Raw genomic sequence first — 15908 nt, 5'->3', positions numbered from 1 at the left:
TATTCCTTGTCATTAGTGAGTCCTCCTCAAACAGTTCTACAATATGCTGTCACTTTTTATTGTTTGTGTGCTGGACGTTGTGTGCAGAGTCTATGGTGCAGAGTAAAGTTACAGAAAGTCTTGTTCATCCTACCTGGTTTATCTGCAATTAAGATTTTGTAGTCATTGTTTTCCATAAAATTAAACTAATTTCCACATGTGTGGTTAATCTATCAATGATTTACTTCACAACTTTTCTAATAAAAGCTCTGTTATTCAGTTCAATATAAAGCATGGCAGCAACAAAACAAATGTTATTATTTTACTTTGAAGATAAATTGCCACAACAGAAATTGGTTCTATGAATATTTTTGTCATGATGGAGATCAGCACCCACGACGTTGGTGAACGTCGTTGGTGTGCGATTTGCTGAAATGAAAAAACGACATACAGAGAAGTTTGTGGAATTAATAGGTAAATATAACTGTAAATAGTAGTTCAAGAGCCACAATCTAAAGCTTATATTGAACACAAAGTTAATCCCCATTTTATGATAAATGATATGTGATGTCACAAAGAAAAAGACATAATTTTAGGTACCTCAACAAATTCATCCATTCACTTACCATTAGAAGAGTGAATTACTCTTAAAAGTATTCTATAGTTGTAGCTGACATCATTTGATACAGTAAGACTTTGGTACAGTAATACTCCTAGTTTGCTCAGCCCCACCCCCTTTAGATTGTTCTATTGCTAAGTGATCATTAAGTGAGAGAAGCTGATCAGGATGCAGCTTGACTCGGGATGGTTGACAGGGACGTCCAAACTGGCCATAAGAAGGTCATCAGTATTTACAAACTGTTGGCCAAAAGAAGGATTTTCTTTTCAATTAACCAGTTGTGCTTCTTGCACGCCTCATGGTCCTCGCCCCCCCAACAAGACTGCTCAAAACAGGAATATTCTCAAAATTGTATTTGTTGAATGAAAAAAGTTACATATTTAAAAAAGTAAAAGAGTTTCTCTTTTTATTCCAATTCACCCTATAAAATGTAAACCTTAGTTGTGAAACCTTTTTTTACCATAGATACATTGTTGTTCTCTACTGATAGGGGCCCACTGAATATACCAGCTGCCCTTAATATTGTTACACCCCTGCCTCTCAGACAGCCTGAGCCCTCCACTGACCCTAGGTCTGGTTTAAGCTGGCAATTGGGGCCTAATTTTTATGATTGCATAGAATGGAAGACCTTTAAATGGTAATTGTGTTCATTCTGTCATTGAAACCAATAAATATCGGATTGTTTAATTGATATTCTCCAAAGTCTGGGGTCGTAGATTCATTCTTATCTAACACTTGGCTCAACGTCTATATGTGACCTGTAACAGAACAAGAATTCTCCACTTCCTTCCTAATGCGAAGTGAAGTAATTTCCCCAGACTGATGACTCAGAGATTTTCAAATGCACTCTAGCCCAGATATTTTGAGTTCTGTTTTAATTATCATTCTATTTTGTCTCGCTTTGCCTCGTGGCTGCCATTTCAAAATATTCCCTGAAGAGTCAATGCGGCTACAGAGAAAAGGAAATGCAAAAAGATGGTTCACAAAAAAACAAGTGGCAGGGTTTAAAAAGTAAAATGAATTAAATATGTAAAACCGCACCTCAAATAAGAAGATTCATTAAAATAAATAAAGTGGTCGACTGACCAAGTGATCAACTGACACTGACACATTAACTGACCTGAGCACGGACTCAAAAATTTGCATTAAAATGTTGAAATCAAAACATCAGTTCAAGATGTTTTTTATTAAGTAACATGAATCAAAAGACATGTAAACATACAGTACCTCAGGCACTTTGAGGAGCTATCAAGTTCACCTTTTTCATTCACCTGTAGCTAGACTCTCTGCTCTCTACCGCTGCCATAACTCTACCTCACATGAACAGTTTTCTATCAGCTCAACATCACCTCACATCATTCTAACCAGTGCCTGTCACAGTAAAAAAAAACATGTCTAAAAAAGTAAACTAATTCCCACATGGCTGCTCAGTGTCTCTCCGCTCGTCAACTTCCTCTCAGCTCTCCTTAGACAGAGTGGGCGGCTGTCTGTCCAGGATGCTAGCCAGTGTTTTGAACGGCTGTCCCCAGTCACCAAGATAACTAAAATCCCCTGAACTGTCAATTACCCACGACTCCTCTATGGAGCTGAGCGAACCCGCCACGGAGCCACCGCCCTCGTAGGCGTAGGTTGCTAATGAATCATAGGGCGGAGCGGCATAACCCTTGTGGCTCTCCTCCAACCGGTGTTCGATAAACTCCCTGATCTTCTCAGCATCGCCCTCAGTCACTCTGCCACAGGAAGAGAGCGGGGTCTTTTCATTCACGGCAACAATAACGCTGGCTGTTTGACGATGGATGTCAGGTGACCTGACATCATCGTTGCGGCTGGCGAGATGCAGCAGAACCCCATCCCCATAGCCATTTTTCTCCGTCTTGGAGACGGCGCTGTGGGCTTTGGCTTGCTGTGAGTGTGTGTTGCGCAGGGTTCCCATGTCGAAGGCATGAGTGTCCGCCTCGCCGCCGCCCTCGTCGTCGTAGTGAATGACATTGTCGCGGATGTCCTCTTTTGATGTCATCAGAGTTTCTTTCTCTTTGTTGCGCCTCTGGCTCATGTACAGCGCTGACATAACTGCAAGGTACAAAGAGAACAAGGTGATGGGTTAGTTAAAAAATATCAGTGCTAGTCTGTATGTGTGCATTGAGTTCAAACAGATCTCTCAGTCTCCTCAAGCTGTTTTAAGGTGTCAGCACTTGACAACAAGTGTGTCCGCTAACAATTTCTCTTTGAAACAAACTTTCCCAAATCCAGTTGTTCCATCTTGTATTTTATGAGCTGATGGATCACAGTTGTAAGTTTCCTGATGGCAGGGTCTAATAGGGTTACACTTCACTCCCAGGTCAGATCCAGGGTAATTTGCTCTGCTCTCAGTTGGTGTCTGCATGTGCACATGATGTGAGGGATACAAACTGCCAAAACTGAGCACTAGCAGCTTTGAAGATAGCGAGAGGAGGAAGCCCTGCTGCTCCCACAAATCTCACAAGTCCTCTTACGGGCACAAAACATTGATTACACTCACTCTTGTGTCCTGGACTGCTCTCGGAAGTTCTGCTGTGTTTACTGATCCACCAAAGCACTCTTCCACTTTCTGACATTAGCACACCACATTACAGATAATGTACAACGAAGATTTGTGGGTAGCAATCGCTACTTATTCATCTGATGACTTTAATTCTTAACATAACAATGACTGGCAATCAATGTAGATACCTACTGCACCAACATGTTCTCTAGTAGAGGACAATGTTGTTTTGTTTTAGCATTTACATGATGTAGTGCTGGGACAAACAAATGGCAACATTTGTGCCATTGTTTCACAATAGTATGTTTTAGACAGGTGGTATGACGAGGAGGATAATGCAATGATGCAAAAACAGTCTCAGAATCAGCTGTAAATGATTTTTCTAATTTGTTTTTATTAATTATTATTTTCCAACCTGAAATACTGTGTATTTTACTCATAGTGGTTGTGATGGCCGTTGAAAAAAAGTTTTAAATCTCCAGCCACATTAAATGGTCTTCCTCAGGAGCTGGAGTTCAGTTCAAACACTTAATTTTCAATGTGAACTGAGTGAACATTATCTACAGAAAACTACCATCAGTTTGCATGAAGTTGAAAGCACTAGAAAAGATGGTGAGCCTTGATTTTAGAATATTTTTTTCAAGCTTTCCAAAATGTCTCTTCTAGGTATCAGGATATTAACTGTTTGTCTATGGTCTAATAGACAAATAGACATGGTGCTCTCTCTCTCTCTCTCTCTCTCTCTCTCTCTCTCTCTCTCTCTCTCTCTCTCTCATCCTGCTCTCAGCTGCAAGTGTGGGATGACGTGTGAATCCTCTTATTGTCCTGCTGCCAGTTATATATATCAGACCTATGGTTATGAAAACATGTTTTGTACTTTTTTCAATGTGTCACCCACACTCATCCATTCTTGGTTGAAGGTCAATTAGCGAGTGTCGGCTGTCAGTCACATAAGAATCAGGCATCACTCTGTCACCTGACATTAAATATTGCAAAACAATGTATTCATGATGTTAGTAGTAATAGTAAGATCCAATCAAATAGGTGCCGTTTCCTATCTGGGCAAACGAAGCCCTGCTCACTCACTCATCCTTTCCTCACTTTTGATATCAGGAAGGTTTGTTCATCCACTGTGTGCCCTTTCATCTGGTTTATGATCAACAAGAAGATGAGTGAGTTAAAACTGTGCTGTGAGTCCTCATCTGCCTGGCAAATGCCACCACTGCTGCTGCTGCTGACTGGAAGACTGCAGCCCTCTTAGACAGCCGAAAACCCAGAACCATTATTAAGGACCTAAATCTTCAGCAGAGAAGTATCGAGCCTAACTATGCATCACAAGTAAGACAGCCAGCAAGGTGGGTGTCACATATTGATGCCATTCAATCTTACACCTGATTGAGAGCTGATATAACTGTTCTCTCTTTGTAACTGTCAAGTGGGCGACTGTGGCACAGGAGGTAGAGAGGGTCATCCACTAACCTGAAGGTTGCTGTTTTGATCCCGGTAAAGAGTCCTTGGGCGATAAACCGAACTACACTACATATAGAAGTGCTGCATGAATGTGTATGTGAATGTTACCAAGTGTTTTGTGGGGTCAAGAAGACTGAAAAATGGCTATATGGATGCAGTCTATTTACCTCATGCTATGAACACGGAATCCATAATGCCAGACACACAAAAGGTATACATACATTTGTGTATCAGAACGGCAAACTACATTCTGTCATAGCTCGACCTCTCTCCGCACTGATCAAGCACAAATATTGATACGATCATCTGGCCACAATATTTATACACTAATCAAAGACCTCATGATCCATATTTGATATATTTCCTCTATTTGCTGCTAAAAGTCGTCATTGAAAACTACATGCAGATGTGGTGTCACACACCCCCACCCCAACTTGAGGCACATCAGTGCACAGAGAAGGAAAAACAACAACATTCCCTTGGGGTACTTTATGCGCTATAGAAACTAAACAAGGCCAGGGGCTGGGCTGATGGGAGCTGCTGATATGCACTGGAGTATATTGATGTTTCAGCATGTTCGGCTCTTTGGGAGACTTGATAGAAATAGTCTCATGTCTGCATCGGGTGTGCTGCTGGAGGAAACAGTATGGTAGAACTGAGGGTTGTGACACAGCACAGTGATAACAGTGACAGAGGGTCAGAGGGGGCTTTGAATGCGAGGACACACTGTCTGCAACCTCTCTGTGAATCATCCATCCACTGGAAGCCAAGCGCTCTTTATTGGCTTCTTTTGTGATTCAAGTTAAAACCTAAACACTGATTCTTGGTCCGTCTCATGAGACAGTTTTGCAAGAGCATGAAAGTAGCGCAAAGGTGTCAATATAGGGAAACAAACAATCAAATACACAGTGCAATAGAAAGAGCAGAATAATGTAAAATCATACAGGGGTGATTCAGCAGGATCAGCAGCAGTGGTGTGTTGTGCTGCAGGTGGGAGAATAACACTGTGTTAGCATTAGTGGGGGATTTATTTAGTGTTGCGAGAAGAGGAGAAGGAGATGGAGTTGTTGGCCTGGTAAATTACTGAAATCTTTCCACGGTGTTTTGTAGCAGAGAGCTGTTTTCTGACCTGAGAGACAAACAAACAGCATCTATAGCCCAAAAATGTAAATAAAGTGTGTTCAAATCTGTTGATTTCCTTTATTGTGACTACATAGCTCGACCAAAGTTTGATGAGTTCACTATCAAAATAGAGAAAAGGCATTTTTGTTTTGCAACTGACTAAGGATTTATTCACACATTTTTTTACTCTAATTAAACGCAGTTAAGGTGAAACATTTCACGCATTGCTCAAAATATAGCCTATGAGCAGTGTGGCAAATACAGAATTCCTCAAATCAAATGACAGGATCTAACTTTCAAAAGTTTTACTAAAACAGTGTACTCAGGAATATAATGTAATCAACACATCTGAACGACGGAGTGTCATTTAGAATGTGTCACAGCACAAGCTGCCGGTTCAACTTGAAATGCCACAAAAGCTGCTAACTGCATGCGTCAGTGCTATTGTCAGCTTAAATTGTAAAAACTAACATTCGGCAGAATAGGGTTTGCAAACCAAAAGTTAGATTCACCAAAGGGAAAACGGGTTTCCTTGCGGCATTTAGGATTTATTTTGGGACATTCTGGGTTTAATCAAATGAAGCAGTTTAGATGTTGATTTGATGGCTGCTCCTTTCTTGAGCCAGATCTCAGAAATGAATTTGAGTACAAGCTCATAAATGATAGGAATGATGTTAATGATGTTAAAAATAAAGCCTAAGCTGTAATGACTGATTACATTACATTACATTACATTACATTTAGCTGACGCTTTTATCCAAAGCGACTTACAATAAGTGCATTCAACCATGAGGGTACAAACCCAGAACAGCAAGAATCAAGAAATTTCTTCAAAAGAGCAAAACTACAAAGTGCTATAAGTAAGTGCCATTTAAGTGCTACTGATTACCTTCTCAGATCTTCAGATTTCCTTTATCTACTTTCTTGCTCCCACTCTAGACACAGCAACGTTCTCAAGAGGTTAGTGGTGATGCATTTCGGTTGATGTTTACTCTACACGACTTTGTAGTTCAGTTTGGTGTGAAATCAAACAAGGGGGAAATGTTGACAAGTTCACAAACTGTGAATCCAGACCAAATGACCAACACGCATGAAAACACCCTCTGATTAAAATGTTCACTTTGGGTGTCAGATAAGGAGCTCATTAAGTCATATTACATCTAACTAATACAGATTATAAAACATCTGTTTAGCCTCTTCTGTGTTGATCCAGATGAGGTCACGCGTCACAGTTATCATGTGCAACGCAGTTCCTTACACTTGGATCGCTATAGAATTCCAACAGCTGCTGCTGAAAGAGCTGAGATTCTAACCAAGAAACAGGGTTTTAACCACATTGGCCTCCTGAAAACTTTAGCTCTGGTTTTAATGCCTTGCTTTTAGTCCTTGAGAGGCAGCGGTTTAGCCATAGAGTTTTAGACCTTTTGAGCCTTTATAAGCCTGAAATTCTTGGAGAACATCTTTTCTAGCTGTGTCAGAGTTCTGACAGAAAACCAAAGGTGAATTAATCAGTGATTTCTTCAGAGCTGCTGTGCTTTTACTGCCCCGCCTCAGGAGTCAGGCGTTTTTTGAAAAACATTCCTTCAATTTCTTTTCTGTCAGATTTGGTTTTATTTGTGAACAAGAAGCTCCAGCAATTCCTAAATTGGGGACAAAGACCAATTGTCTCAACTCTGGTCTGGTGCTAGCATGAGCTGAGCAGATCAAATGACTGACAGAAAATAAATCAATTGAATAAAAAGTTGAATAATCATTTAAGTTATTTTACCAAGACACATTGAAAACCCTAGTTTAGTTTATTGGACAAAACAAGCAATTAGGGAGTTATCCCTCCATCCATACATCCTGATCCCAGTTATCATTTGGCGAAAGACTGGAGTTAAATATGGAATTATGATGAGGAATTTTCTAATATTCTGCTCATAAATTATAAATCAGGTAAGAGATATTGCCATTTTTCGACAGCTATTAAGTTTTCTCTTCATGGCTTTTTACTTTCTGGTTCTTGTTTTTTTGTTTATTTTATTTTTGGTATATTTCTCCCGAGCTTGCTTGCTGCTGTTGTGCTTCTGCCCTGGAGGTAACAAGCCCTAACAGGAACTTAATAAAACAGGAGGAGAAGCCAAGTCAAAGACCATTCCCCAGGGAGGACACAGAGCTGTGTCAAACCTCTGCCATTGTTGTGTTGGTTACCAGCACCAGGAGTTGTTATTTCGCCTTTGCATCTATTAAAGGCAAACCCTATGTCTTTTAAACATGCAATGTAAAGATGGTAGCACTTTACAAATTAACACTTCGTATGGCTTCCTTTATACCTCCCTTCCTCTTCAAAGTGTGATATTACTGCCAGGAAATACATGAGGGAATGTTTCTTTCTTTCGGGCAGGAGAGAGGAGTGGATGTTATGTGTAAGCAGCTATTAGCCCATCCTCCCTTCCCCTTCTTTGTGTCCTCTTTCAGTTATCCTCTCTCTCCACAGAGGACACCAATAAAGAAGGCACAATACCCTCAGGAGGCTGCGATTCTTCTCTGACATGCCATCAGTCAGTCCACACACACACACACACACAAACACGCACACATGCACACAGAATGAGAGAGATAGGGTGAATCAGATATAAAGGCGGGATAAAGAGCTGCTTTCACACACCTTTCTTTTCATTTCTGCATTCTGAGTAATGTCTTAAGAAAAATATGAGCGTACACACACACACACACACACACACACACACACAATGAGAGCTGTCCATGTGTGTTTCTGCTGTGGTTTGACAGGTGGTTATATAAATCTCTGCAACAGACTCAAAAATTTAATGAGATGATGGACAAAGGTCAAAAAAGCAGTAAATGAGGAATAATTGAGGTCCTCAAAAAACAATCAAACATGATAATTAGAGCATGTTGTGGGTTGTTGGCACCCTCTAGTGTTACAGTGGGTGCACCACTTCATTGGTAAAGGGCCTCCCCCGGTCATCATCAGGTGTAAGTGCAGAGACCTCAAACTCAACAAGAACTCAAATGTTAAAACACTTGAAAGTACTCTGGATATAAAACGTGGTTCTATACAGGCCACTAAACTGACATAAACATTATTAAATTACTTATAAAAAAAACCTTGGACTAGCAACCTTCTAATAAACTGTTTAACGTGGTGGGAACAACATAAGAAAAGATCTAAATAAAATGCATTTGTAAAAAAGGGCAGACAGTAATTGTTATGTGGTGACAAGGTATTTACATTCACATCAGGTGAACAGTACAATTTTATCCATTTTATACAAAACTCCCAGTTAGGGGACAAATAAAGTCATTTTTATTAATTGTTTTTGGGGCCATGTGGGGGCAGAACAAATCCAGAACAAGTTAGCAGAACCAGGTATTCTCTTGTTCTAATGAACAGTTGTGTTTCAAGGTACCGATATAATATTAATTCATTTTTAGCTCCGTTTTGGTCTCCACCACTACTCAAAATGGCTTTTTAGCACCTAAATGCACCACAATGCTCTGCCAAGCTTGTCTCTAGATCATATATGGCTTATGTGTGTGTTGGTGTTTGTATATCCCTGTGTTGTAGGAGGAGCTTACCAAACAACAGAGCTACACACAGCAGAATAGCCATCAGGGCTCCGGTGCTGAGGCCCACAGGCAGGAAGATGGCCTCGGCTGAACAGGTCAGCAGAGAGCCCCCCATCTCACAGGAGCACACTCGGATGGTGAGGGTGGCTGTGCTGCTCTGAGCAGGGTAACCGCTGTCTTCGACCACGACAGGAAGAACGTAGACGTCCTGCAGCCGCCGCTGAAAGCCTGAGCGTCTGGTCACAATACCGGCAGTGTTGTCTGGAAGCCAACAGAGGATGATGTAACGTCACAACAATATCGTTGATATTTAGTGTTCACTGGCTGGCAGCCATCACACCACCTTCTGAGAAATCTGATTAAACCTGAAGGATTACACCCACAGAATGCTGAATGCACGGTGGCTGGAGTGTTTGCCCTGTAGGATATGGCTGGTGTTATTCTATATTTTTGACATTGTCTCAAAATTGGATGAAAAACCAAACCAACAATGTGTTTGTCCCTCAGTTCTTTCCCTACCCTGCCTGGAGTGTGTGTACAGGCAACCAAGCCTGTTGGTTTCTACTGAAGAAAACAGCCCCCAATCTATAATTACATTTTTTTTAAATGTCTCAGTAATTATTTTAAAGTAGTTGGCCACTTTGGTTTTAAACAGGCATTACTCAAATGAACTATACACAAGAAAGAAGTTCATTTGTTCCATGTGCTCATTTCAGAAGTTGATTAATCCATATTTGGTGCCCTAGTGAGTATTTGTGTGGACCTTAATCAAAATAAAAGTTTCTACACTGTTGTGTGTACATGCTAATGAAGAAACAGGTCACCAAGTAGAGCTGTGGCTCACTGATGTGTTTTTAATAGTTTTTGGCCAACACCAATGTTCTATTTTATAGAGGCGTAAGTATATTAGTCTTATGATATATATGTAATACCTGTCAGCAGGAAACATTCATTGTTTGCTTGGCTCTGCCACCAGACTTATCCTTTAAGACAAATGCTACACAACACAGACAAACCCAGGAGGTAATGAAAGAATCATCATTGACCTTGTTTGCAGTAAACGTGTTGATTCTGTCATTTGTCTCAGAGGAGAATCTCAAAAGAAAAAGAAAAGAAACTGCATCATTTCAAACCTCAGCAGAGACTTCCTGTAGTCTGTGCCTCAAAATAGTAATTCGATTTTTAGATGCACCACATGGCACAGGAGGAAGCTCTGCCACTTCAACCCTGTCTGCCAGAAATGATGTTTCTATACAACTGACCTGCAGCAGGAAATTTGTACAAAATATAATTAAGTTCAGAGGCAACATTTATTTTGGGTGGTTGGTGTGCTATATTTATAAACAGCAGCAAGAGGTTTCATGAGGTAGTTAGGGTGGATGGTGGACATGCAGAGTGCACAACTGTCACACCAGAGACCAGGGCCTCCGGTCCTACGAAGCTCGTTCACTGCTTATCGGGATCAATCACCATGGTTACTTATACTGAACAGCTAACCTGCTCCAGATCAATTAAAGCTCCGCCCCCGGACCAATCAATTCCTTTGAAACATGATATCAGTGTTCTTAGAGGATCCCGTGGAGCTCAGGGCCCAGATTGTTAGAGGGTCTCTGAGGAGGACAAGGGTCTTTCAGAGACCCAATAAATCCTTTGAGCTACTCTGATGATTATCTTTATGAAAGATATAGATTCTCGTCAGAGGGAATGATAAACCTTTGTCAGCTGCTGGAGCCGAACATAACCAACCTGACACGTAGGAGCACTGTGCTCACAGTACAGGTCTTGTTAGTATTATCTCGTTCCCACAGGTTATTATGTCGTGGTCACAAAATATATATTTTTCCCAAATGTCACCGGGGGCTCAGTAACCTACACATTCACACAATTGGAGATTTTTAATGCAAAATACAACAGTAAATTAGAACTGATGCTACTCTTATGCAGTCATGCCAGTTCAAACTCTGACGTGTGTTTGTATAGGTTTAACTCAGTAAGCACATCATCTTTGAACAAAATCCACTCAGCCCAATGCCTTCCCAGCATGCACCACAGCCTCGCTATTTAGGCTAGAGCAGGACATTTAGATGTCAAGACATGCACCGAGAAAGTGAACTGAACAAAGTGTGGTTCAAAGTTTAGAGGCAAAGTGCTTGTTTAAAATATAATAACACTAAATAACACACTCTCGTTCCAGGAGATACAGGGACACACGAGAGAGAAAATGTCCTTTAAAATAATTTGTATTTATTATGATTAAATGGTACTTTCTGAACATGATGATAGTACTGCAAAGATTTGTAAAAAGATTAAACAAAACCTTTTAACTGCTACCCACATAAATATTTTATTTTACCGATTCCGATATTTGTGGTGTTGCTGATAGAGTTTGAAGAAATTAAATCCAGTTTTCAAGGAAAATTGGAACGTGTTTCTCAATTGTAAGAATCAATCAATCAATAAATCAAATGTTATTTGTGTAGCCCATATTCACAAATCACAGTTTGTCTCATAGGGCTTTAACAAGGTGTGACATCCTCTGCCCTTAACCCTCAACAAGAGTAAGGAAAAACTACTAAAAAACCTTTTAACATGGTAAAAAGAAGGTAGAAACCTCAGAGAGAGCCACATGTGAGGATCCCTCTCCCAGGACGGACAGAAGTGCAATAGATGTCAAGTGTAAAGGAGAACATCAGGTTCATAAAGGTTTTAGCAGCATTGATAAGGGTAAACATTTTGAAGCATAACTGAAGGTCAGTGAATTGATGGATTAATGTCATTAATGGTCGAGTATCTGAGGAGAAATACTATGTGGAGAATGTGTCTTCAAATGTTCTACAGGGCAGAGACGACCAATAAGAAGAGGAAGTGGGATCATTTATTACTTGAACAATTTATGTGAAATGTATTTTGATGAAAACTTTCAACACAAATAGGTTTGCAGCAGATGTGTGTGTGTGTGTGTGTGCGTGTGTGCGTGTGTGCATGTGTTTGTGTGTGTCAGGAAAGATCTGTTCTCCCCTCAGTGGACAGAGATGTAGCTTGACAAGGTAGAGACCATTAAGGCACCTTGTTCCTGTTACACACACACACACACCACACACACACCACACACACGCTCCAGTTCCCCTCTGTGGCTGCAGGCCTGTGTGTCCGACTCTATCAGACGTGATGCTGACCGTATAGGTACAAATATACAAAAAATACAGCAGTGCATGTTTGCTTGTTGTTGAGGTGTTGCAGGGGGACACAGGAAATGTCAGGGGAGAACTTGAGAGGCAAACACACTCTTCACTCAACAGGGAAGGAAATATATAAAATAACATGTTAAATAGCTGCAATGAAAACTCTGTTAAATGATTATTCAACCAGAAATAGATCTTATTTGATCCTTCAAGCTGACATTATGATTCTGTGTGTGGGAAGCGTGCAAAACCTGTAATCCTTGATGCTGCATCAGTGCCTCCTACTGGTTTGTTGTGACTCCTGCACATTAATGAACTGAACTCTGTGAAGCTAGTGACACTTCATTGGCAGGTGAGAATGAAAGTGTGTCACAGAGGAAGCACACATCTGTCTGCAATTAGCGGTGACACTGACTGCAGCACATATGGAACTTGATATTCCACACCGGGGAAGCAATGGGATGTATTGATGAAAATGTGTAAAGTGAAGAAGGAGAGAGGTAAGGGGAATTACTGTGTGCACCTAATTCTGGGTCTCTGTGCCTACTGGTCCACAAAGTGTGAAGTGACACAGTCTGTTTGTTGTGGGAGGCTTATATGTTAGAAAACATTGTTTCACATTGACATTTGTCTTCCCATTCCTACACGAGAAGCAGGTACATTCGAATTAAACTGGTCTCTGTGTCAGTTACTCTTGTTTGCAATAACCAACACAAATCACAACATCTGACCTCAACCCCCCTCGTCTGTGCCAACCACTTAGTGATTGACTGCCTACCCAGCCTGGGTCATTACCACATAGGACTGGCTGCAGAACGTCCATCCATTTAAACTGTTCCCAGGAAAACTGCAGACCAGGTAAGTGTCAGTTTTAAAAAGAGAATTACTTTCCTTTGCTGATGTTGTCGTACTCTGCCAAAACAGCTGAGCCAAGGTCGTAAGTATTTTCATCCAAATGTTTGTAAGGTCTACTCCAGGTTATCAACACTCTTTGGAGATGATTGTACAGAAAATGTAGCCCTCGAAATTACATGGCATTATTGTCTTTACATTATGTTAATGTGGAAACATTTTAAATGTCATGCAGGTACAGTAGACGGGTGGAAAAACTGTTTCATTGAAAGGAAGATGTTCTGCTAATCCTTATAATATCAGTAATGTCACTGTTACTACAACAATTGGTGTAGTATAGAATACGGGGCGGTAAATATACACTATCCATCTATACACTATATATCTATCTGAAATAAAACACTGTATTCTCAGTGGGATCACCTTTTTAAAATATGACAACTTCGGGGGTTCTCTTATGTCAGTCAAGGTAACTGCATCTTAGGATAATTCTATGTTAAGTGGTTTCACTGCATCTAACTCTATATTGCTTGTGTGTTATCTAAAAAAAAAATATATATAAATACATATGAATGTACTAAACTGTGGATTTAGACGTTACTATTTGAGTTGATGAGGCAAACATTTGGCCAACAGTTGCTTATTTACATTTCCATCTGTTACGGAGCAAAATTAACATTCATTTGGAGTTTCTGATTTACCGGTAAATTTGAGTCCAACACTAAACATTTTTGTAGCTCTAGTTTTTGTTCTCTAACTCCTGAGGGAAATACAGGGCTTTTTAGTAGTAATGTTATAATTTGTCCAGATGCTTATCACAAAAACTGCACAGTGGGGTTTAAGAATAGGAATAGTATAGCAATAGTATAGAAAAGGTGTGGGAATATGATTCTAAGTTAGCAAACCCTCTCACATTGTCATTTTATACTTGCTTCTTCCCTTTACTCACTTCCAAAATCTCGAACAGTGAAGTTTCGGTTGCGGAGCTCTTTGGGGCTCTTGAAGAAGAACCTCTGGCCGACAGGAGGAAGATCCTTGTCCACAGCACTGACAGTCTGGATCACCTGGTCAGAGAGCCGACAGAGGGAGAACAATGACTCAGGGAACCCTCGAGAGAAGAGCTGGCAGCTCGTACAAAGAAAATTGCTTGTTCAAGTCAGTTGGCTGGAAGGGAAAATGTCAGGAGGGAAAGTCTTTTCTCGTGTTATGTGACAAACCACTTGGCTAAAAATAATTTCTGTCCTCACTGGTGTTGTACGTAGCCATGGTTAATATTTAGCAGCTGAAAGTGTTTCGTACGCTATGACATGAGACAGACCGACAGAGGCAGCACAGTTCAGCTCACCTGTCCGATTCGGGAGTTCTCACACACAAAGGACTCTGAAGGAACAGCCAGCTCGGGAGGGAACTCGTTCACATCCAGGATGTTGACTGTCACCGACACTTTGGTGGACAGCAGTGGGTTGTCTGTGAGGTGGAGAGAAATCATATATGACTGTAGTGACACACACACACAGTCATCGGCCACACTGACAGAAGTGTAACGTAAAACACTTATTCCTAAAGAAGCAACATTCAGGCTGAAGTAAGGAAACATCCACAGGTATCAATTATTAATACTTACTTATAACTTTTAATGGGTGCAAAATGAGTAAATCTTCTTCATAAGGACTATGTGGGTGTGTTTTTTACCTAAACTTCACTTTTCTTTAACTTGACAACATGTATGTTAGTTTTTGTTCCTTGAGTGAAGTAACTCCTCTACTTCTGCATCCCGCTGTGTGTCTGGGCTTAGGTCCTTTTCCCTGTGTCCCTGGCCTCAGCCGTCACACAAGCAGCTCTGGGTCGAATGTGCACAGAGGCATTGACTCAGAGTGAATCGGCCTGATCCTACTGAAACTAAATAACAGCTGAGAGCTGCTGCTGCATCTGAACATGAAGTCAGAGCATCCCTGTATAAAGTTTAGCACACAGAACTTTATACTCACTTTTTATTCGAAATTCGTTCATTCATTTGGCTCATAGCACAAAGAAAGTCATTGATGGAAGTAACTGATAATTAATTAAAGGCAAACTGGTTTGAATAATCCTTGTAATCATCAGAACACTTGTGGAAAGTTAAATAAAAGAGAATTTTATCCCTTGATTAATTTCGTCCTTTGATAAAAAAAAATGTCAATCTAACTTCTTTTATATTGGACATGATTTTGAGATGCCTAATCTTGATTCATAAAGAACACAAAAAAATGTGCTATGTTACATTTAAATCTTTCATGTCAAATAGACTGCATTTATACTGTGCTTTTCTATTAGTCGAAGCACTTTTGCATGAGCATTCAAACAGTGTGTCTAAACACAATGCTTTTTCTCACTCACTGACATAACAGCTTTCTGCTGGAGGAGCCTGGGATCAAACCACCGACCACCAAACCCGCTCTACTTCCTGAGCCACACGTGCCCCAAGGGGAATGTTGAAACTGACAGTTGAGTTCATTCAGGTGGTGGGTTTTGGCAAATTCCTTTTTGGAACTTTATTGTTAAAACTGCAATACCAAAAGACTTGATTAACAAAAAAAACATCGTTTTT

At 40.5% G+C, this 15908-nt stretch overlaps 1 protein-coding gene across 3 annotated transcripts in view; it reads right to left on the bottom strand.

Moving 5' to 3' along the window:
- Window positions 1–1751: 1751 nt before the first annotated feature.
- LOC118118417 (cadherin-12) overlaps window positions 1752–15908 on the bottom strand; it is an 81469-nt gene continuing 67312 nt past the window's right edge. For 2 of the 3 annotated variants that reach the window (XM_035171626.2, XM_035171625.2), the window contains 4 exons: window positions 14667–14788; window positions 14271–14385; window positions 9297–9548; window positions 1752–2668 (listed from right to left, as the gene is read on the bottom strand). In XM_035171626.2, the coding sequence (XP_035027517.1) occupies window positions 2055–2668; window positions 9297–9548; window positions 14271–14385; window positions 14667–14788 (1103 nt within the window). In that variant the 3' untranslated portion in view covers window positions 1752–2054. The remainder of the gene's footprint in view (window positions 2669–9296; window positions 9549–14270; window positions 14386–14666; window positions 14789–15908) is intronic. The other variant, XM_035171627.2, reaches the window with a different exon arrangement.

This window comes from Hippoglossus stenolepis, chromosome 11 (genome assembly GCF_022539355.2).
Source record: "Hippoglossus stenolepis isolate QCI-W04-F060 chromosome 11, HSTE1.2, whole genome shotgun sequence".
Lineage (NCBI taxonomy): Eukaryota > Metazoa > Chordata > Actinopteri > Pleuronectiformes > Pleuronectidae > Hippoglossus > Hippoglossus stenolepis.
The sequence above is the reverse complement of the archived record's forward strand: the minus strand, read 5'-3'. Positions and strand labels throughout refer to the sequence as shown.